Raw genomic sequence first — 23,439 nt, forward strand, 5'->3', positions numbered from 1 at the left:
GGGGTGCCACCCCAAGGCCCATTCCCAGCTGGCTTCTGTCCCAGGGAGCAGCGAGACCCCTCGGGACAGGGGTGACCCTCCTGGGGAAGAACAGGAACACCAGAGCAGAGCCAGATGCCAGAAGGCTCCAGAGGCCATGGGGAGTGTGGGAAGCACAGTGCAGCCGCCGGATTTCATGATCCCTCACCACTGGGCAGGGGGAGAAGGGAATCTTGGCCTGTGCCAGGCTGAGCCCTGAGCTCTGATTAAGGCTCATTTACTTCAGGAGGATTTATGAGGGTGTTTAATTGCCTGCCGATTTGGGCTGGAGTCAAGTGTGCTTCGTAAACGTTTCATCAAGCTGGGGCCTGAGCAATTAGCAGGGATTGCTGCTGCTGGGGAAGGGAAAACCACAAGTTAAGCCACGTTCCATTTCAGGGGGTGGGATAAGGCTGCTCGGGGTTCACAGCACAGACCTGGGGAAGGGCTAGAAGAGCTCCCAGCACTTGTGTGGGAGATTTCCACCTCATCAGGTACGGAATAACCACCTGTGTGGGGTGGGAGATGCTGGAAGGGGCTGGAATGATCACCTCCATGGGGTGGGGGACTGTGGCTGCTGGCACAGCACCCCAGGGCACAAGGATTTGGGTCACCAGGGATTTGGAGCTCCGTTGTGGCCGTAATCCTCCAAGTGCTCCCAGGCTGAGCCTGCGTGGCTGCTCTAGATGTTCAACAAAACAAACCCAGGCTGGAAATTAAGGTTGTGCAGGGCTGAGCATCTCCTGGAGCAAGGAACTAAACAGCAGAGTGAGGAGAGGAGCCCTGGGCACAGAAAGAACATTCTGTGGAGCTCTTAAAGACACTACAAGAACAATTTCCTACAACAGCTGTGCCCAGTGTGTGCCCTGCAGGGCAAAGAGCTGCTTCAATAAATAGAAAAAGCCTCAAGTGACCAAGATCAACATTTCTTTGCCTCAAAGTGTTCAGGCTTGCAGTTCTTGGCACCTTCTCAGCTGAAGGAGAAAAAACAAATCCACAGAGCAGCAGCAACCTTCTCCCTCCCTTCACTTGCTCAGGTGCTCATGCCATGACCAAGGCTCTGTCCCAGGCAAGGGGAGCAGGTTTGGGATCCACAGAGCAGGACAGCTCCAGCCAGGTTTACCCCCATGATCCCAGCCCAGGCTGCTCCAGGCAACTAAAATCTGGTTGTACACCCAGAGCAGGTATTTTGCAACCAGGTGAGTCTCTCCCGTGGTGGAAAAGCTTTGCAGGGACACGCACTCCCAGACCCATCCCCCCCACTCCCTCCCCCCACCAGGGCAGGGAAAGTCCAGCCCCAAGAAATAAAGGCACAGGACACTGGGGCTGGGTGGCCGCTCACATTCTCCTTTATTGTTCACACCACACACCTTCCCCTTGGCACTTCACTGCAGTGATTTGCTTACAAAACCACACACACACCTCCACAGCTTGGCACGGCTATACCAGAACCAGCTAAGAACAGGCATTTTTAAAGAGATTTCTTTTACTCCGCCCCCCCCATTTATTTTCTTTCACGTGTGGTCAAGTGTCATCCCTTCCAAACCAAACAAATAAATTTTAAAAAAGATACTATTAAAAAAAACCCCAAAAAAACCCCAATACAAACCAAAAAAACAACCCTCCCTGTGGCTTTGGGAATGTGCCAGAAGCTCCCACACCAGCTGCACTCAGGGAAATGCTTTTTTTTGTGTCTGTTTTCAGTTTTGTCTTAAAGGACAGTATTCCTCGTGTATTTTTTTTTAATATACTACAGCCTGAAATTCAGTGCAATAGATACAACTACAGTGCAGAACTATACAAAAGTCATCCTAACCATGTACAAGCTTTTTTTCTTAGTTGCTATAGAAACTATAACCTTTTTCTGTACCTTTTGTATGCATTATACAGTGTGAATATACTCCAAGAATATTTACAGTACTTGGCTTGTCAAATCAGAAACGCTATAACTTAAATGTCTACTATTAACAACCATTGAACAAAAATATATATAATATAAATATCTTCCAGTCTATACACAGAGCAGGAAACAGCTGTATCCATGCGGTGCTGGATTTTGGTGCATCCCAGGATGGGGGGTACTGATGGAGGGGGATGTTGTGTGCGGCTGCCGCTGGCGCTTCACTGTCGGGCAAATATTGCCGAGATTAATCCCAAAATTCAACAAGAACACATCCCCCCATCTCCCATTTTATTTTCCCCTCCCAGCTGGAATTCAGGCAAAAGGAGAAGAGCCTGCAACAACAGATTGACCTTTCCAACCAATCCATCCAGGTGGCTCCATCCTCCGCGCTGCCCCAGGCGGGAGCTCCCCGTCCACAAACCCACCGCAGGGCTTGAAATCAAGGAGACTTTAAAAATTTATTCATTTTCTTGGTAGTTTTTTTTTAAAAAAAATATTAGATTTAGTCAATTTATGTGATTTTTTTTTCCTCTATGATTAGAACGTTAAAAAATAAGTTTCCAGCTTTTTAAAAACTTTTTCTACGTGATTTTCTATTAAATAACTATCGCGTCATTAATAAAAAACAGGGAATTGCCCTCCTGCTGGTGAGGGCTGAGTGGCTGGGTTTTAAAACACCTATTGGCTTTGAAATCTTGGACGCGAAACCAGAAAAAATAATAAAATAAAATAAAATAAAATAAAATATTTTGTTCCTAGCAGAAAAGAAATAAAATAAAATAGGTCAGCCTGTCTCCAGTAAACCACTGGGGGAGGCTGGACAAGGGGCATTGGAGCCAGACCCCCCCCACTCCCTCCTGCCTGGCGTCTGTACAAAGTGTTTTAAAAAATCCCCCTGAATTCAGGGGGCAGTGGCACCGGGGGTCCAGGTTACACCTGCGAGTCAGCGCCCAGGCTGTGGAACTCGTCCGGGGTCTTGTCACTCTGGCCACCCCCGCTCTGCCGGAAGCCCGAGGCAATCTCATCAAAGGTCCGGCCTTTGGTCTCTGGCACCTTGAAGTAGGTAAAGATGAAGAAGAGCACGAGCAGCACCGTGAAGATGATGAAGACGTAGGAGCCACAGAGTTGCTGGGATTGAAGGGAAAGGGGGAGGTGAGCACATGGATGGAGGTCACAGAATCATGGAGTTGTTGAGGTTGGAAAAGCCGGCCAAGATACAGTCCAACCACCAACAACCACCAACACTGCCGGGTCCACCCCTAACCCATGCCCCCAAGTGCCATATTCACATGTTTTTGAGTACTTCCAGGGATGGTGACCCCACCACCTTCCTGACCACCATTTCCATGAAGAAGTTTTCTCAATATCCAATCTAAACCTCCCCGACACAGCTTGGGGCTGTGTCCTCTCCTCCTGTCCCTGTTCCCTGGGAGCAGATCCCAAATCCCCCTGGCTGTCCCCTTCTGTCAGGGAGTTGTGCAGAGCCAGAAGGTCCCTCCTGAGCCTCCTTTTCTTCAGGCTGAGCCCCTTCCCTGGTGCCCTCAGCCACTCCTGGTGCTCCAGACCATTCCCCAGCTCCCTCCCATCTCTGGATACAGAGTGATGGGCTTTGGCTGAAAGACCAGCTGGTACCACCCTGCCCACACCTTGCCATAGCCATCCAAGACCCAGGTTCTTTCAAGGAACATCTCAAGTTCCATAAGGAACACTGAGTCAAGTACCTGCTCCAGCCCCAAGTCCTTCTCTTCTCAAGGACCAACCAAACCTTCTTCTCAACCCAACTAAACCACCTCAGCCCAGGTTTTAGGGCTCAAGGAAGTGGTGCTGGAATTCAACACTGGGATCCAGCAGCAGGATATGGCACCAAGATCCAACACCAGAACTCCACATCAAAATCTAGCAATGAGATCAAGCAACAGGAACCAGCAAAACCAGACCTGGGATTTGGATTTGGCACCAGGACTCAGCAATGGGACCCTGCACTGGAGTCTGGCACAGGGATCCAGCATCAGGATCTAGCTGGACACTGTTTTCCATCCCAAATCCAGAACTGAGATCTGGATCCACCCTGAACCAACACAGTCTGACAGGCTGGGACTAAGACTCCCCTGAATTGCTGAGATCCCCTGGGACTCCCAGACTCCTGTGTCCCCAGTCACATTCCCCACTCCCCCAGTATTCCAGCCATGATTACCGCAATGTACTGGAAGCCCATTCCCACGATGAAGTTGGAGGTCCAGTTGGAGAGCCCAGCCACAGCGAAAGCAGCTGGACGGGGGCCTTGGCTGAACAGCTCTGCCACAATGAACCATGGAATGGGGCCCGGGCCGATCTCAAAGAAGGCCACAAACCCAAAGATCGCCACAATGCTGAGGTAGGACATCCAGGGCATTTGGTCCTAGGTCAAAGGAGAGGGAAGAAGGTCAGTGCCCTGAAGGGGACACGGTACCTGGATACCTAAGCTAGTGCTGGCAGAGGAGCCATGAGTTGGAAACTGGAATTCTGGAAGTTCAGGAGAGATGTGACAATGGGGACTGAGCGCTCAGCCATCACCTCAAGGAGGAATAAGTCCTTCCTCTTCTTCAACCATCCCTCCTCAACCTCCTCCTCCCAGCCTCCCCAGCACTCACCAGCAGCGTGAGGGCGATGGTCATGAGAATGGCACATCCAGCCATCCCCGCGAGCCCAATGAGGTGCAGGGTCCTGCGCCCAGCTCGCTCCACCACGAACAGCTGTGGGATGGAAACGATCCATCAGCACCTCCCCAACCTGCAGGAAAGGCCCCTTCTCCCACCCTGCCTGAAGAGACCCTGGTGGGGCCAAAACTCACTGAGACCACCGTGAAGGCTGTGTTCACTACGCCAGAGCCAATGGTGGCGTAGACAGGCTGCTCCACCCCCGACTTCTCGAAGATGCTGGTGGAGTAGTAGAAGACCTACAAAGGGCAGGGAGGTGCCACAAGTCAGGTCCTGGAGCTCTGGGTGAACCAAGCTGACCCCTGGCATTCAGACCCCACCCAGACGGACCGCATTGATCCCTGAGAGCTGCTGGGAGAGCTGCAGGACAATGGCGATGAGGATGGGCTGGCGGTACATAGGCGAGCGGAACAGCTCCATGATGGTGACCTTCTTCTCCCTCATCATCTGCCGGCTCTCCTCCTTCATCTCCTGCAGGTCACTGCTCACATCTGTTGTGCCTCGCAGCTTCTTGAGGACTGAGAGGGAGAGGTGGAGTCAGGAGATGCAGAGAACCCTCCAGAGTGCCAGGATGGGTCCTGTAGAGGAGTCACTCACCACTCTTGGCTTTGTTCTCCTCGTTGCGGTTGATGAGCAGGAACCGGGGGCTCTCAGGGGCAAAGGGCAGGATGATGCACTGCAGCAGGGCAGGAACAAAGATGAAGCCCAGCAGCAGTGGCCAGAGAGAGTCGTTTCCCATGATCAAGTCCAAACCAAACACCTGAGGAGGAGAAAAGGGAATAAGTCACCCATTCCAGCTGGAAAAGTCCTGGTTGCACACAACTCTGCACTCGTGGCATGCTCCACACTGGTACAGCCATTGGAGGGACTCCTGTGCTGCTGCCAGGTGGCCAACAGATGTTAGTATCCTGACGCTGCCCATCCCAAACCTTCAGACCTTCAGATTTCACAGCATCCCTGCTCCTGCTGAGCTCCAGCTTCACGCCTCCCACCCCAGCTCCACCCAAAAGTTTGTGCAGATCCACGGCACCTCATCCTTGCAGGCCCTGATGAGTGTCAGGATCAAAAACATTCTCCAGTGCTCACCTGTGCGATGAGGATGCCCAGGACAATGCCAAGCTGGTGGAAGGTCCCCAAGGCCCCCCGCAGGGCAGTGGGGGACACCTCGCCCACGTACATGGGCACAAAACCCGTGGTGAGGCCAGAGTAGAGGCCGATGATGAAGCGGCCAAGGATGAGCATCTCAAAGGAGAAAGCCATCTTGGAGAAGCCCATGAGGACAGCTGACACAAAGGCAAGGATGTTGGACATCAGCATGGAATTGCGTCTGGAGAGGGATGGAGGAGAGAGGTGAGGAACACCAGAAGAACCCAAACATCAGCCCTTGGCAGCCCTGGAATGCCAGGGTGGGGTGAGGCAGCACAACCTCCCCACTGAGGGATCCACCAGGGATCCAGCAGGCTCAGAGCTCACCTTCCAAAGCGATTGACAAAGAGCCCCACAGAGAAGGAGCCAATCATGCCCCCAACAGAGAAGATGGCAACAGAGAGGGACCAAAGTGTGGTAAGGGTGGCGGGGCTGATGGGCTCCTCATATCGGTACAGCCACGTGCGGTTGTAGAAATCCTCAATCACCTGGAAAACAAGGAGAGAAACCAAACCACGCATCAAACCCGCCTCCACTTCAGCCATGCCACCAGAGGGACGACTCCCCACAGCCACCACAGCTCACAAGACAATGCGTCACCGTCACCAGAGCCGCCAGCCGAGGCTCAGCTCCAGCCCAAGGGAGGGAACCTGCTGGGATACGTGGGGGAAATGCAGCCGGACGGGTTCTGGGCTTGCCCTGCCCAGAGAGGGAGAGACAGCGCTGCCAAAACTCGCCGGGCAGGCACAGGGAGGTCACACTGCTCCCCAGGGCAGGGCAGGAGCCAGAGATGCACCAGCCCCGTGGAGGAAGGGGAGGAACACAGGGCAGTTCCCATCCCCTTGGATACTCCTGGAGTTGGATTTCCAGGTTTTTTCTCCCAAGAATTCCATAACACACAATCTCTGCCATGGTTCTGCATGACCGTGATGCCAACACCCAACACAGGCCTTGGTTTGAAATACCAAGAATAGACAGGTTTGTGAATTTTAGGTTATTTTTACATAAATTTTGTATCTTTTTATACACAAAGTGTATACACTTATATACAAAATATATACATTTATATACATTTTGTATACTTTTTATGTATTTTTAAAGCCAGCCCATTACTGGTAGCTTCACCAAGTTCCTGTCCCTGCCCATGTCTGGGAAATGGCCTGAATGACCCTCTAAAGGTTCCTTCCAACCAAAATCCTTCATAATACCATGATTTAAGGGTCACCCATCCCCAAACCACCACAGTGAATGGCTTTATAACACCACACCAAACCCAGCTTGGAGCAAAAAAAATCCCAGAGATTCCCTGCTTTGCTAGGCCTTAGGTGGCTCCAAGATTTTGCTGCTCTGAAGGGCTTCATTCCCAATTCACTATTTACACCACTGTGCTTCACTTTCCACTTTTCCCATAAATCCAAGCCCAAACAGGAGCCCTGTCAGAGACAGCACAAGAAATACACACTAGGCTGGGTACAAGTCCCAGAGTATCATTACTTTTTCAAGTTGTTCCTCTTCCAAAGCACATAAACCATTAGAATTTCCATATTAAATTATTTTGTTCCCTCATGTTTCACCCAGAGGTTTGGATGCTTTTCCCAGTATACCCAACATTATTGAAGGATTATTGAAGAAGTCTGGGCTGGCTCAGGCTCTCAGTAGGCCCAGGGGCCTACTGAAAAAATAACACCCCCCTCCTGCCTCTTCCTCTTGAAAAAAAGGATGCTTTGAAGAATCCAGTGGTTCTTTTTGGGAGAGATGGAGGTGAAAAATGGATTTAAAGGGAAAAGGGTGAAGAAAAAAAAAAATGTTTTCTCCAAAACTGGGGCTTTCCCTTGCTTTTCAGCTGAGCATTGTGATGCATCCCCACCCCGCAGCTCCACGAATCCCAATACCAGTGCATCCCAAACCTGTGCCCTGATGTATCTCAGTTCATCCCCATCCCAGCTCTGCGCCTCTGTGCATCCTCATCCTGACCATTCACTCCAGTTTATTGCAGTGCATCCCCATCCTGTGCCTCAATGCATCCTGAGGCATCCCTGTCCTCGGCCTGTACCTCCATGCCTACCCATCCTGCATCCCAACTCTGTGCCCCAGTTTATTCCAACACACCCCCATTCCAAGCCCAATGCATTCCAGTCCTGCACAGTAATGTGTCCCCATCCTTAAAGCTGGGATGACCCCCTGTGTCCAGCACATCCTGCTGCCCAGGACAATCCTCATCCCACCTCCCGTCACGCTCCCACACACAGCATCCCAAATCCTTCCCCTCAACACTGGTAACTTGCCCTGCACCATGTGGCTTCTCCATGTGAAGCCCAAAGGATTCATCCCCAAAATCATCAGGAAAACTGTGGCAACAGCCATCATGAGGGTCTGGATTTGCCTGGGGCTGCAGGCACCACAGTTTAGTCCCACAGGAAGCTCACAACTGATCCCTGACCATATCACCCAGAGCAGCCAGCTCTGAGAGGATGGAGAGAAATCCTTCAGTGGAGGGAAACAAAGCTCCTCCTGGGATGTGGCTCTGACCAGGGTGGTGATCACAGCATTCCTCCTTCCCACAGTGCCAGAGCTCAGGAAAAGGAGGGCAGATGCCAGGGAGCAGTTCCTCAGTGCAATTCCAGGGATTTCCCAGCTCAAATGGCTCAAACTCTGCTCCACTGCCCATCTCCCCCAGGCAGTGTGCTCAGGGCCATCTGAGAAATGGACATCCCCAATTTTGGACCAGTGCACATGAAGGCAAGGAGGCATCGGGATATTTCAGGAGGCCTTCAGCAGCACCCTGCAGGTTCTGGGTGGGAGCTGCAGCCTCCAGGGATTGAATTCTGGGATTCAATACTATCTAATGCAACACCTTGAACAAATTCCTGGCTTTCTTTCCTCATACCAATGGAGCCTGGGGAGTTTTTCTACAGGGTCTTCTATCCCACAAGGAGTCTTCTCAATGCTTGAGGTGACATTCCAGAGGTGCTCACTGGGATGGGATTAAATTCTGGCAAGCTGGATCCTGCCCCAGTGGGTTGAATTCTTTAGGGTGGTGACACTCAGGGACAGCTTTGATCCTGCCAGAACCCAGGCTGTCCCTCCACACCTTATCCCAGCATAAGAGCTGTGCCCAGGGAACATCACAAGCACCAAATGGGAATTCTGAGCTAATTTTCCAAGCACTTAACACCTCAAACAGCCACCAAATCCGGGAAAAGTCATGTCTTCCATGGACCACGGGTATCTACCAGCAGCTGGAGGGTCCTGACAGTACCTGAGGGGAGGACCCAACACCTTCTGCACTCCATTCCTCTTACAGCACTTACAGACAACCCTTTCTCCTCCCAGGACATTATGCTGGGATGCAAAACTCAGAAATAGAGCTCTCAGTCAGAGCAGCCACTCGGGATGACTCAAACCTTAATTAACTTCTAGACCTTCACTAAGAGCCAAGGTTAAAAGTTCCACCGGCCACACCCAGACAGCATCCTGCAGGCACTGCTGGGATTTTTCCCAACAAAAACGCCAAGCAAGGAGGAAAAAAATTCTCCCGGGAAAGCTGGAGCTAAATAACTCCCTCTCAAATCCCATTACAGCCCTAAGCTGCCTAGTGGGATGTACTATTTTAGCCAAGCTGGCAGCGGAGACTGGTTTGTTTTTGGACACGGTGGGGGGAGGAGGTATGGAATTTTGTGACAGAGGGGCTGGAATTTCATTGCAGAGGGTTTTGGGAGCACTCACCTTCTGTGGGGCATTGATGACGCCGGTGTTGTATCCAAACTGGAGGGAGCCCAGCACCGCTCCTCCCACAGCCAGCATCAGGCGAGCCGTCATCTGCCAGAAAACAGGAAAAAGGGATTAAATCTGGGATCTCCGTAAGCCAGTATCCCACACCGGAGCAATACCTGGGCACTGCATGGGATGCTGGGAAGGTGGCCAGTACAAATATTCAGAATGAAAGAGAAAACTTTTTTTGGTACTAAGGGGGAAAAATAATTACCAGAATGTCATTTTGGGGGTTAAAAAATCCCACGGTTTGGGGGATTCCAGGAATTTCAGCACTGGAGTGGGCTGGAGGTGTTATTGGGGCTCCAAGGGTCCGCTCAGAGGCTCCACGTGACCATCAGGCTCCAGACCAGTGCCGGCCGCTCCCAGGGCACGGCGGAGCCTCTGCGCGCTCCCGGCTGAGGATGCTCTGGGAAGCCACTGCTAACAACAGTTTTCCATCCAAGTCTAATTAAGAGTCGCTGAGCAAAATCCTGGTTAGCTGGCAGAACCTTCCCGGGCCTCCTCTTCTTCCCGCCTGAGCTGAAGCAACAATCAGAGCCTTGTTCAGGAGCAGGGTCAGGGCAGGCCAACGCTTGGGCCACCTTCGTTAGCAGCCCTATTATCCCAGGCAGGAGATTTTCCCGGCGCTAGAACCAGGATCCGACATTCCCACTTAATCAGCTTTGGGATGAACCACGTGAAATTTATAAATCCCTTAATTTGGGGGGGGGGGTCCTCCCTTAGTACCAACATCTCACCCCAAGGATGGTCCCGGGGTGTCTTGGATGAATATTCCCAAGGGATCAATGCCTCAGATCCCATCTAAATGAGGAGGGGTGACTCCAACTCCCCCCCAAAAAGGATATTTTTTATATTTAAGAACCATTCTCCTCTTTCTTTTAGTAAATAATGGAATTAATGCTGCTCCCTGACCTTGCCACTCTGGCCATTGCCTCCCTCCACGTGAAAGTTCCCAGTGAAAAAGCAGAGGGAATGAAGCCAGGCCTGTTAATGAAGCTCATAAATTAGGCTTGGCCCCCAACACAACTAATCAAGGAGATTTTGTCACTTGGATTTGGTTGGTGCATTGGAGTAAGTCCACCACAAGGAGAAAACACCTCCTCCGTATTTGGGAGGGCACAAACGGACTGGGAAATTGGGTGGTGTCCCAAAAGAATAAAAACACAGAAAAAGCCCCAAACCCCCCACAATTCTAACCGTGACATTATCCATCCCCCAAAAATCTAGGATGGGAATGCTGAAAGCACCTGTTGCTTAGGGAAACCATATTAAAACAATGAGGGATTTTGGGGGTTTGAGTGAGCTTGGGGGGAATTGGGAGGTTTGGAGGATGGGGTGATTATCCTTTGCTTTTGGGGGATCACCCTGATTTGTTTGGGTCCCGATTTTGCCTTTTCCTGGTTAAAGGGCACCCCGGGAGCTGCCAGGCGCTCCCCTAGGTAGGGCGAGCATAGGTGAGTCATAGCTCCAGGGATGGGGATGCAGCAGCCAGATGAACTTTGCTCCAGGAAGGTGAGAGGTAACAACACCTTGATGCACTCATACCAGCCACTACCCCCACCAAAAAAAAAAAAAAAAAAAAAAAAAATTAAATTCATTTTTCCATTTTAACATTTGAAGAAAAGGAACATTTCATGGCTACAAAAAAAAAAATTAATAATAATAATAATAAAAAAATCCAGCCAAAACCCCTTGTATTTTGATTAAATTCCAGCAGTTTGAAGATATGAAAGGGTAAAACTGGCAGGAAAATTGCTTTTTGGAGGCTCATCCCAAGTAGGGTCAGGGTGAGTCAGCTCCTCCCGCTCCCTTCCCAGTTCCAAACATGCTGCCCAGCTCCGATCCAGGAGCCTTTCAGCTTAAACTTTGCCATTAAAGGCAAGTTGGGGGGGGAGTAATTAAATAAAGGAAAAAGTCAATTTTTAAGGGCACCTTTGCCCAGGCAGCTCCTGCCAAACCACACATGGGGCTGTGGGGAGATTTTTTAAGTCCTTGCAGCAAAAAGCATCCTTACCAGGAATTTTAGGACAAATTCCCTCTTATTTCCATAAAATAAATTTATTTAAGCCCAGCTAGACCCCAAACTCCTGGTTTTATCCCTAATAATTCCTCTATGTTATAGGAAAGACAGATTTCTAAATAAATTTATAGTATTTTTTTTCTTTTTAGCGGCTTCCTGCTTCCTCTCCAGCTCTAACACGGAAGCCAGGACGCTCCAAGGAGGATCCAGGGCAGGGGGGGAGGGTGGGGACGACAGGGGCCCCCACAAACCCGCTGCCTTCGGCTTTACAACTCTATTTTTAATCCCCCCCCCTTTTTTTTTTTTTATCCTCCAGCCTGGAAGGACTTTGGGATACAACTCCCCTCATGGATCAAAGGAATGAATAATCCCTTAAAAAGCAAAATAATAATATTAAATTATTAATATAAAGATATTAAAAGAGTGGCCCAGCAGGAAATTCCAACTTTTTTCACTCCAGCATGGAGGAACTGGGGATGCTGCTGCCTCATGAAAAAAAAAGAAAATTCATAATTCCTTCTAAATAATACTAAAAAAGTGTCCCAGAAGGGAATTTCAACTTTTTTTACTCCAGCGCAGGAGGATTTGGGCAATTTCGGGAAACTGATTGTTTTATGGATCTTGTGAATTAATAATTTCTCTAAAAGCAAATTAGCAGTAACATAAAAAAAAAAAAAAAAATACAAAGTCCCAGGAGGACAGCCTGTATTTTTTACTCCATTGTGGAGGAATTTGGGATGCTGTCCATCCCATAGAGCTAGAAAAGCTAATAATTCCTTAAAAATCAAAATAAGAATTTCAAAAGGGGGTCCCAGGAGGGAACTTGGGGAAACTCCACATGACAAAGACACCATTAAAATGATCCATGACAATTCCGGAGTGGCCCTATCCGGGGATGAAAGAGGAGATGTGGGCAGTGGGTGCAGCCCCTTGCACTCATTTGCACATTCTGAGGAGCGAGGGCACATGGATAATACAGCTGCAGCTACCTCCCAACCCAGGAAAAGCTCACACCGCCACAGAAAACCTGGAAAAATCCACTCCAAACCTACAGGAGGGGATTTAAAGCCAGAGAATTTGGGGTCACACCATTACTGTGGGGACCAGGTGGGATTTGAGCAGAAGGAGAGAATGGGAGGGATGGGAAGAAGCATCGGAGTGGCAGAACTTGATTTTTTATTTATTTTTCTTCCCTCCTTAAAGGTCATCCAGGGACGGCGACACAATCTCGGCAAGTTTTGCAACTGCGACCAACATGGGAGACGCTTTTGCATGTAATGAGCCGGAAAAAACACACGGAATGTGCAACGCCCACCCCCCCCCCGCCCCAATCCCGGGTTAATAATATTAATTATTAAAGATAAAGGGGGTTGGGGAGGGGAGTTTGTCCCCCACCTCTCAACCACCAGCTGCTGCCATGAAAAATCCCTTTTTTTCCATGCAAAACACACTCCGGATGGAAGTGTCACTCATCAGCGCTCGGCAAATCATCCCTGCAATTAATTACCTTTACAAAAATTAATAATTTCTAACCCAAATCCATCCAAGGAGGGGGTTATGGAGCTGGAAAAGCAGCGGGAACACGACCCCGGCGCCATTCGGGAAGCCGGGAGTTAAGTGCGTCGGATTTCTTGGGTATGAGACCAAATTCGCGTTTAATTCCTGCCCCCATCACCGCGCTGCTGGCCGGCACGTTCCCATCCATCCCCAATCCCACCACTCACACTGCGCTGCGGCCCAGAACGAAACCATTAAAAAATAGGAGATATATAAATAGAGATAGATACAGATCCTTAAGTTTAAGAAAACGGTGTATTTCATGCTCCAAAGGGGGAAGGGGAGGAGGAAAAGGAAGAGTGAGCTGTTTTCCAGGGGGGAAAATACCAAGAGGGATCGTTCCCATCGCACCTTTCATTAGGATAAAGTCACGATATCGGGTGTTAATTACACTTGATGCCACCACGCAGCCAATTTCCTAACACATCCCCCTCGACACCTCCCCCCCCCAAAAAAAATTTAAAAATTCATTTGGAGATTTATCCCAGCCATTCCCAGATGAGAATATCTGGGGGGACGGGAATATTTTGGTGGTTGGGATGAAGCAAATGGGGGTTTGATGCCAGTGACCTGCTGGAATTAACCTCCAGGATCGTTCTGGGCTTTTAGCCCCCCCCCCCAAATTAATTATAAATTAAAAAACACTATAAATTAATTAATTTGGGATGCGGAGGGTGTTGGGGGATCACGGCCGCTGCCGAGCGGCCGGGAGAGCTCAGAGCATTAAATAACTCACAGTTTCGGATAAATTAATGGGAACCGGGTCAGGAGTTCCAGGTGGGATATGCCCGGCCGAAGCTGAACACTGCGGGGACCCAGGAGGTCCCGGCGGGGTCACCCCAGCCTCGTATCCCCCAAAAGGCAGCTCGGCCCTTGCTGGGCTCTGGGGCCGCCTCCCCTGCCCCCCGTCCCACTCCCGGATCGGGCTCAGAACGGGGGCCGGGGTCGGGTCGCTCCAGAGTGGTTCCGCACTCCAGGGGAACGGCGAGTCCAAACGCGGCTGCCGGGCGCGCTGCAACGCGCTGCGCCGGCATCGGCCGCTCTTCGGGGAGGGATCCACTCGGGCTCGGGGTACAAAATAAAGCAAAAAGGTGATCGCGGCTGGCGGCAGCAGCCGCGCGTGTGCGGGGTGGCGGGGCTACGCGCAGGGGGGGCCCAGGGTTGTGTAACGCAGGGCCGGGGGCCGCGGGCTCACCTTGCTGCCGGTGTCCATGGCGGGGCCGGGGCCGGCGCGGCGGGGCCGTGCGCGCGGGCGGGCGGGCGGGCGGGCGGCGGGGCCGGGGCGCTGCGCGGGGCGCGGAGCGGAGCGGGGCGGAGGCACGGCCGCCGCCCGGGCATTGGAGCCGCTTAAGAGCGCGGGCGGGGGCGGCGCGAGGCGGCGGCGCCCATTGGACGGCGCGGGGAAGGGGGCGGGGCCAGCGCGGGGGGCGGAGGGGAGGGGCCGGGAATGGGGGTCGTGGGAGGGGGCGCGCGGGGGGCGGCGGCGCGTGCGGGGCTGCACGTGGGCTGCGGGGGAGGGGACGGGAGGGTCCGTGTGAGAGTGAGTGTGTGTGTGTGTGTGTGTGAGTGTGAGTGTGTCTGTGACTGTGACTGTGTGTGTGTCTGTGTGAGTGTGTGTGTGTGTGTGTGTGTGTCTGTGTGTGTGTGTGTGTGTGTGTGTGTGTCTGTGTGAGTGTGAGTGTGTCTGTGACTGTGACTGTGTGTGTGTCTGTGTGAGTGTGTGTGTGTGTGTCTGTGTGAGTGAGAGTGAGTGTGAGTGTGTGTGTGTGTGTCTGTGACTGTGTGTGTGTCTGTGTGAGTGTGAGTGTGTGTGTGTCTGTGTCTGTGACTGTGTGTGTGTCTGTGTGAGTGTGAGAGTGTGTGTGTGAGAGTGTGTGAGTGTGTGTGTGAGTGTGTGTGTGTGAGTGTGTGTCTGTGAGTGAGAGTGTGTGTGTGAGAGAGTGTGAGAGTGTGAGTGTGAGAGAGAGTGTGTGTGTGAGAGTGTGTGTCACCGTGTGCACGTGTGAGAGTGTGTGAGAGAGTGTGTGTGAGAGTGTGTGTGTGTGACTGTGACTGTGAGAGTGTGAGTGTGTGTGTGTGTGTAAGTGCAGGGTTTGTGTGTGTAAGTGCAGGGTTTGTGTGTGTAAGTGCAGGGGGTGAGTGTGTAAGTGCAGGGGGTGAGTGTGTGTGCACAGATCTCTGTGTGAACTGTGTCAATGTTCATGTGTGTGACTGTGAGTGCACAGGTGTGAGCATGTGAGTGGCAGGTGTGTGCACGTGTTTGTGTGTGTACGTGTGAGTGTGCAGGGCTGTGTGCTCCTGTACATGTGTGTGAGTGTGCAGGGCTGTGTCTGTGCACACGAGTGTGTAAGGGGTGCATGGCTGTACAGGTGTGCACAAATGAGTGCACACCTACAAGTGCCTGACTATGCCACCCCCACCCCAAAACTCCCCGTTTCCCCCAAATTCATATTAAAAAATTCTTAAAAGCCACTAAAATCCTAAAGATGGAAAATGCAATTCCCCTTGTTGTTCCTGTAAAAGGGGGGGAAAAAAAAGTGTTGGGAATAGTAACCAAAAAAATGAAAAAATGTCACCAAAATGAAAAAATGCACACAAAGTGCACAAACATTGAAAAAATACTGCAAAAGCACAAGAAATTATTGTACAATAACTGCACCACAAAAAGGTAAAAAGAGAGGGGAAATGTCAAAAAATGAAAAAAGTTAACTAAAAGTTGCACAAGAATTGAAGAAAAAGGGGAACAACTAAAAAAAAAAAATAAATAGGGAAGGAAAAATAAAGCATAGAAATTTATAAAAAAAATTCAAAGCCTGGGAAAAAAAAGGAATAATGCAAATATTGCACAATAAAAACTTTAAAAAATCTCCACACACACCAAAAACAAAGGAAAAGGAGCAAATATTGTGTGCCAAAATGCATAAAATTTAAAGCGTAAGAAGGGGGGGGAAATGTGAAGAAAAGACACCAAAAGAGCAAATCCCAAAAGCACCAGAAAAGCAAAACTGGAAATCACACTAATAAACCAGAAAAACTAATATAAATATTAATTTTCTTTCCTAAAGGTGCCGGATTTTGCCCCAGAATTGGCCATTCCCAACAATCCTCCCTCACCTGTGAATTCCTATAAAAAGCCATTGGGTCCATCCCAGCCCCTTTTTCCCCTCTTTTCCCAGCCCAAGGGGTCCGGGTGGGGATTTTGCCGACTCGGCATTCCTGGTGGGACCCCTCCCCGGCGCCGTGGGAATGCTGATGGAGGGAAACGTCCGGAGCGGGATAATCCCGGCGGGGCCGAGGGGCTGGAGAGGATTTATGGGGATTTGCTCCAGGGAAAAGGGTTAAAATAACACCGAGGGGAGGGCGGGGTAGGCCCGAGGCCACCAGGGTGGGCTCAGCCATTCCATGGATTTGGGTTTTGCTGGGGATCAAGGGCACAGGGTGGGCTCAGGGGCTCCATCTGTGTCCAGGACAGGTCACGGGGGTGAGATCGGCTTCTCCACGGGCCTGGAGTTCTGGTGGAGACCTGAGGCCAGAGGGATGGGCTCAGGGAGTCCAGTGTGGCTGGAGGACAGGGACAAAGGGATGAGATCAGCCTTTCCCAGGGATTGAGGTTCTGTTGAGGACAAGGGATCATAGGGATGGGATGAGCTTTTCCAGGGATCGGGGTTGTGTGGAGAGCAGGGAGAGAGGGATGAACTCGGCTCTCCATCCTCACCCTCTTCCCCACCACAGATTTTGGCTTTGATGCCCCCAGCACAGTCCCCCACACCCACCCCGGGGTTGTCTCCCATAAACTCATTCCCAGCAGACGAGGAAATCTGGGTTCCCAATCCCCACGATCCCTTCTTCACACGCCATCACTCATGACGAGCTCGTTATCTCACAGCCTCTCCCACCCCGACCCAGTGCCACCCTCAGCAACACCAGGGACAAGCAAGTCCTGGTGACACACTGGATTTGGGGAGCGGATTTGGACACAGCTCCCATTTTTTCAGGCAAAGCCCAGCATGGAATCACCTTTCCAAGGATGTTTTTTGGGGAAATAAAACTATCATCACAGGATGGATCATGGGAGAGAAGTTGGTTTTGCTGGGGCTTGATCCCATAAGCCAAAAGTCCTGGATTATCCCTTAAAATACAGGCAAACCAAATAATTCATCCCCCAACACTGAACATCCTTAGGATGGAGTTAATCCACTCCAGGGGGGAATTTATTTCAATATTCCCAGTGTCCTTGAACATATTTGAGCCTTGAGGAGCTTTAAAATATTTCCCCGAGCCAAAAAGTTGGGGTTTATTTTTTAAAGTCCAGACGAAAATCCCCAAAAATGGGATTTCCAGACCTCCACCATCCCAATCCCTCCAAATTAAAAAAAATAAATAAATAAAAATAAAAAAGACAGAACAAATACGCAGGAGGGTGTAATTTCAGTACAACAAGCCCAGCCCCCAACAGCTGGGCCATCTGCCTGACACTACACCACGGTGATCCCGCCAGCATTCCATGAATTGGGTGTTTTTCCTGGCATCAAGCTCTTTGAAGGGCTGGATTGAGCCGGGGTCGGGTCACCTGGAAAGCTTCAGCCCAGGTGATGAAACTGGGGATAAAGTCCACCCAGAAACAGGATTTGTCATAAATTGGGTTGGGCAACATCGACAAAACTTCCACAGGGATTTCAGTCTTTTTTAAAATGCCCTAACTTGACTTTCCTTTGGGATTTTGAGTTGCTCCCATAACGATTTCTGGCTCCTTATCTGGGGGATGCTCCTGGAACCTCCTGGTCCAGCTCTAGGGATGTGACAGAACTCTTGAATATCCTTCATATTTGGACTCAACAGCTGAAGCTCCTTGGATTTCAATTTTTATCCTTAAATTTGGATGAATTAAACCCCAGGATTAGTAAAACTGTGATTAGAGTGCGTTAAACCCTCCAGTCCTTGGGTTAGAGTGGAATGGAGAAAAGTTCCATGTCTGAAAAAGCAGGAACACTGATCCAAATAAAATCAATTATTATAATTTAATGTATTCCAATTAATAAATAAAAAGTTTTCCAGCCCAGGCAGTGACTTCCTTGTCCTAAACTGACCTGGTTTTGTTGGCTTTTCACTCAATAAACACAGAAAAGATGGAAAAACAAAGGGAAATTCTGGTTTATCCAGAAAAGGGATGAAAAGGGGAAAATTACCCCCCCCCAGTTCTGGCTCTTCCAAAGGTGGGTCTTCCATTTCATCCTTTATTTTGCATTTTTAGGGCATCATGACGTGGATAAGAAACATGGATGAAAAGAGGTCGGGGCTAAAAATAACTGGGTGAGTCACGGCCAGCACTAGGAGTGTTGTGCTGCTGATGGAGCCAGAGCTGAAACCCATGGGAATAGGAGAGGAAAAAAATTTCTCTTTGGATTCACACATTCATGCATGAGGATTCCTAGTCCTTCTCCAAGAAGAAAGAAAAAGGGGGATATATGGTTATACATATATATATATATATACACACACACACACTTATATGTATTTAATCCTGCTTTTCCCATTCCATAAAACTGCCTTGGATTTCCCAAAGAATCCCCAAAACAGCCAAAACAGCAGAAAAAGGTGATTTTCCCCCCTCTTCCATGATATTATGATGGATTAATTCCCATTTGCCCAAGATTTTCCCCTTGGGGAGCTATTTCTTAAGTCAAAGGCTGTTAAAGACAATAATTAATCATTAATGATAATAAGCGGATAATGGCCACTCCCATGGCTTCATTTACAGGGATGTGCTCATTTTTTAATTTTTGGAAAAATTATTTGATTTTATTTCATCCCGTTGTTGTGATGTAGAGGATACCATGGGGGAATTTTTGGGGGGAGAGTTGCTGAGTTTCTGGAGTCCAGTCACTGGGATTTTCTCTACTTGGGGAAGAAAAGGGTGGAACGGGGAGAAAAAAGGTGGAATAGGGAGAAAAAAAATAGATGGATTACAAAGGAAAAGGGTGGAATAGGGAGAAAATTGGTGGAATAGGGAGAAAAGCCAGAAGAATAGGGAGAAATAAAGTAGAATAGTGAGAATAGAACATGGTACAGGGACAAAAAGGTGGAACAGAGAAAAGAGGTGGAACACTACTTTTAAAAAAAGTGGACTGGAAGGAAGATAAGAGAGGAATGAAGAAAATAAGTCGAATATCGGGAACAAAGTGGAATAGGGAGAAAAAAAGTGGAAAGGGGAGAAAATGGGTGGAGCAGAGTGAAGAAAAAAAAAAAAAGGTGGAATAGGAACAAAAATGGGAGGATTAGAGACAAAAACCGGGTGGAATAGAGAATAAAAAGAAGGGTGGGACTGAGAAAAAAGGTTGGGATCAGAGAGAATAAAGGTGGAATAAGGAGGAAAATAGATGTAATAGGAAGAAAATGGGTGGAAGGCAGTGAAAATAGGTTGAAAGCGATAGAAAAAAAGGTGGAACACAGGGAGAAAAAAAAATTGAATTAGCGAGAAAAGGGGCAGAATAAAGCCGGTTTTCCCTTTTCTGCCGCTCCCGTCACATTCTCAAGGTCCTAGCCCGCTCGGGGCCTTGGGAATCCTGCAAGGACGGGGAGACTGTGCCAGAACCCTCAGTACCCCAAAGGAGCATCTTCCCCACTCCGGCATCACCATCCCGGTGGGAATTCACCCACACCTGCTCAGATTTAGGAATTTTCCAGGTTTGGGGGAATTTTACAGCAGCCAGTCACAGGATCCCACAGAGAAATCCAGTGTTGTCTCCGAGTGATGAATTTCTTTACAGGCAGATTTTGATCTTCCTATCCCATATTCTCTGCCAGGCTCGGAAAACCCTTAAATCCTGGGTTTTTCCACTCAAAATAGCCCAATTTGCCAAATGTAAGGCATCCTGGAAACCCTGGAGCTGCTGGTATGGAGGCATCCTCCTTCCACCCCTCGGCATACCTGGCATTCCTGAGGAGCTGGAGGTGGATTTGGGGATGAATTTTAGGGGATCTGGAGGCAGAGGGTGCATAAATGTTGGGTTTGAGGATGGGAAGGTTGTCGGGCTGTGAGCCAGGTGCTGCCGGGGTACAGGGTAAGGTGTTCCACACATCGCACTGCAGATGGAGAAGGAGATCCCAACTTTTGGGGTGCTCCATTTAAATTAATTAATTTAATAACGATTTTCCTCTTCCTTCACAAAGTACATTTCACCCCCTGGGCCCACCAAAAACATGTGAGTGCAGGTGGCTTTGGCATCCCAAGCTGGATAACACTAGGAAGCAAAAGAAAAGCCCCAAAATCCTAATTTCTTCCATTAAAAATCCCTGGGGCTCCAGACAAGATGGGCTTTGCCTTCCCTCCCTTGCTGGACTGAGAAGTGCCCAGTTCTGAGCACTGGGAATGGGTCGGAGCAGGCTCCATGGGCAATTCCCGCCCCGCAGGAAGGAGGATTAATCCCCATTACCTAATTAACTGCCTGAATAATAATGAGTCAGGTATTTGTGTGTCATCAGCCCTTGACTGCAGGGACATGTCAGAGACAGCGAACGCGGCTCAGCAAATCCAGAAGCTAAAAATCCCTGCCATCCCCATTTTCCCGAGCAGGGAGCAGCTCGGCAGGGCCAGGGGCTCCGTCCTACCAGGAAGATGTAGCTCGACTTTCTGGGATCATTCTCCTTCCAGGATGGCGCAGTTTTGTTTGGGGGATATCATAATGTCAGGAAAATGAAATACAATGTTTTTGGGATCATTGTTCTCTCAGGATGACACAATTCGATTTCTGGGGGATATTGCTCTCCCAGGATAATTAGATTTGATTTTTGTAGAGCCTCCCATTCTCCCAGAATGACAGAACTTGAGTTTTTTGAGGAATATTGCCCTCATAATGTGATGTAATTTAAATTTGGGTGGGCAATATGAATTTTTTGGGGAGTATCACTCTCCCTGCACCAGGCAATTTGAATTCTGAGTGGGTCAATCCTCCCAGGACAACTTTGAAATTTTGGAGTGCTAACACCCAGCCAGGCTTATAAAATTTGATTTGGGGGGGTGTCATTATCCTTCCAAGATAATGCAATTCCATTTTGGGTTCCAGGATACTGGAATTCGAATTCTGAGGGATTATCATCATTCCAGGATTATGCAAATATGCAAATTGATTTTAGCGGTGGGGGGTTGGGGGGAAGGGTGCATCAACCTCCCAGGGGGATGAATTTTTATTTTTGCGGGGATATAGCCCAGCCAGGACAATGCAATGGGATTTCAAGGGGGATTATCACTCTCCCACAATGGTGAAAATTGACTTTTGGGGTGGAAATCCTAGTGGATTCCCAGGACAATGTAATTCACTTTTGGGGGGATTATTATCCTCCCAGGATGATGCAATTGGATATTTTGGGGATCATCACCCTCCCAGGACAACACAATTTGGTGGGAGGGGGTTTCATCAGCATTCCAGGATGATGTAATTGGATTTTTTGGGAATAGAACCCACACAAGACAATGCACCCTGATTTTTGTGAGGTTCTCCCAATATCCCTCCACCTTCCACAGCCTCACCCGCCCTCTCCATAACCCCATTCCCGAAACTCACGATTCAGCAGCTCCCAAAAAACCCACGAGGCAGATTACAAACTCCTTTCCAAGTGGGAGAAGAAGAAAAGCCATGCTGACAGCTTGCTTCCAAAAAAAATCTCCAAACCTCCCCAAAAACATCTTATAAATAATCTGGAATAAAAGGTTAGATCAATATTATTATTCTAATTATTGTTGTTGCTGTCGCTGTTGTTGTCAGCATTGATGGGAGTAACAACACAGCTCTTTGAACCCTTTCCTTGTGGATTTGGGGATATTCTCTCTATTTTTGGGGTGATACAAAGCCATTAGATGAAAGCAATGGAAAATATTCCCAAAAACTCTGACCTGGGTGGATTTTCTGGTGGTGCTGGGTCACCATCCCCCTGCTTCTCCCAATTAAAAGAATTAAGGCAAGGAAATTGGAAATGTGGCCCCTGCTGCCCCTCGTCAGGAGCAATTAAATCCTGTGAGTTAATGAGCAGGATTTAATTAGGAAAAGGGAAAGGCTCCACTCATTAGACACAAGTGGAGACAACAGAGTGGGGGGTTTAGACCCCCCAGAAATGGGGGATGATGGGAAGGGCCTGGCTGTGGAAAAGGAGGGGTCAATGCTGTTTGCCATGAAATTCCCGTATTTGGGGGTTTTCCCAGCTGGATTTGGCCAAGGAGCTGCCAAGAGACTTTTTGTGTCATATCCAGGTGTTCTGCTGGTTTAAGGATCTTAAACCCAAATTTGAGGCTGAAATGGGTCTGGAATTCACTGATGGCCAAACTTGCTCCAGTCTCTCTCCAGATGGATTTTCCCATTCCTGGGGATGTAAATGGGATGGAGGCAAGTAAAAGCCCTGAGGATGTGCCAAGAGTGAGCACCAATGCCTGGCTCAGTCCCAGATATCCCCCTGTACCCTGATCCCACATCATCCAATCCACCACGCACCCATGTAAGCATCTCCTGATATTTTCCCAAGCTTCACTTCCCACGCAATCCTCTGCAATCCCATAGAATTCCAGGCAATCCCAGCGGAATCTAGTGCAATCCTATGCAGTCCTAAGGATTCACCTGATTAAATGCCATGCAATCCCATCAATAATGCCATTCAGTCATCCCAAGGAATCCCATTCAATCACCCCGTGGAATTCCATGGAATCCCATGCAATCCTCCCATGGAATTCCATTAAATAGCATGCAACCAACCCTTGCAATTCCCATACAATCACCACAAGGCATACCATTAAATAACCCGTAACCATCCCATGCAATTATCCCATACAATTCCCATGTAATCCATGCAATCCCATGCAAGATGATGAAATTGCATGCAATCATCCCATGAAATCCCACGTTATTCCTGTGTGATTCCCATGCAATCCCAAAAATCCAGCCCCCACGGGTAGCAGCTCTGCCACATCCTGCGGGAAGGGTGGGGTGGAGCTGCGGCAAAGCCCCTAGCACTGATTTTTAGTACCGAATTCTTTGCATAAGAAGGAGATAGGAAAATGCTGGAAAAGTGCTTCCCAGCATGTCCCGGCATGCTGAGGAACCGGCCCAGCTTCAACCATTCCAGTGGAATTGTGGGATGATTAGAACATCCCATAAAGTCTGAAAACATCCCCTATCGGGCTTCCTTGGGTGCTTCAAGCCACAATTTTGGGAATGAGGGGGTTCAGCAACACACACTGGGATGATGAGCAATGACAGTGGGATGGATCCAAATTTTTGGGAATGTCAAAGCGAGGTCACCCTGGATCTTGTCAGGGCTTGCCCATTCCCACACAGCCA

At 49.3% G+C, this 23,439-nt stretch overlaps 1 protein-coding gene across 5 annotated transcripts; it reads right to left on the reverse strand.

The window, feature by feature from the left end:
- Positions 1-1,345: 1,345 nt before the first annotated feature.
- SLC2A1 (solute carrier family 2 member 1) lies at positions 1,346-22,095 on the reverse strand. 5 transcript variants are annotated; one of them, XM_086860766.1, is made up of 12 exons: positions 22,005-22,095; positions 21,676-21,809; positions 9,490-9,582; positions 6,091-6,251; positions 5,704-5,944; positions 5,215-5,377; positions 4,948-5,135; positions 4,752-4,856; positions 4,552-4,653; positions 4,116-4,319; positions 2,858-3,049; positions 1,346-2,142 (listed from the first exon to the last, which is right to left on the reverse strand). In XM_086860766.1, the coding sequence occupies exons 3-12, from the start codon at positions 9,580-9,582 to the stop codon at positions 2,140-2,142; spliced, it is 1,452 nt and encodes a 483-aa protein (XP_086716892.1). In that variant the 5' UTR covers positions 21,676-21,809; positions 22,005-22,095; the 3' UTR covers positions 1,346-2,139. The 5 variants fall into 5 exon arrangements, with proteins under 5 accessions (XP_086716892.1, XP_086716890.1, XP_086716893.1 ...); XM_086860764.1 differs by lacking the exons at positions 21,676-21,809; positions 22,005-22,095 and adding an exon at positions 14,310-14,399; XM_086860767.1 differs by lacking the exons at positions 21,676-21,809; positions 22,005-22,095 and adding an exon at positions 9,749-11,125.
- Positions 22,096-23,439: the final 1,344 nt, after the last annotated feature.

This window comes from Cyanistes caeruleus, chromosome 22 (genome assembly GCF_971803275.1).
Source record: "Cyanistes caeruleus chromosome 22, bCyaCae1.hap1.1, whole genome shotgun sequence".
Taxonomy (NCBI): domain Eukaryota; kingdom Metazoa; phylum Chordata; class Aves; order Passeriformes; family Paridae; genus Cyanistes; species Cyanistes caeruleus.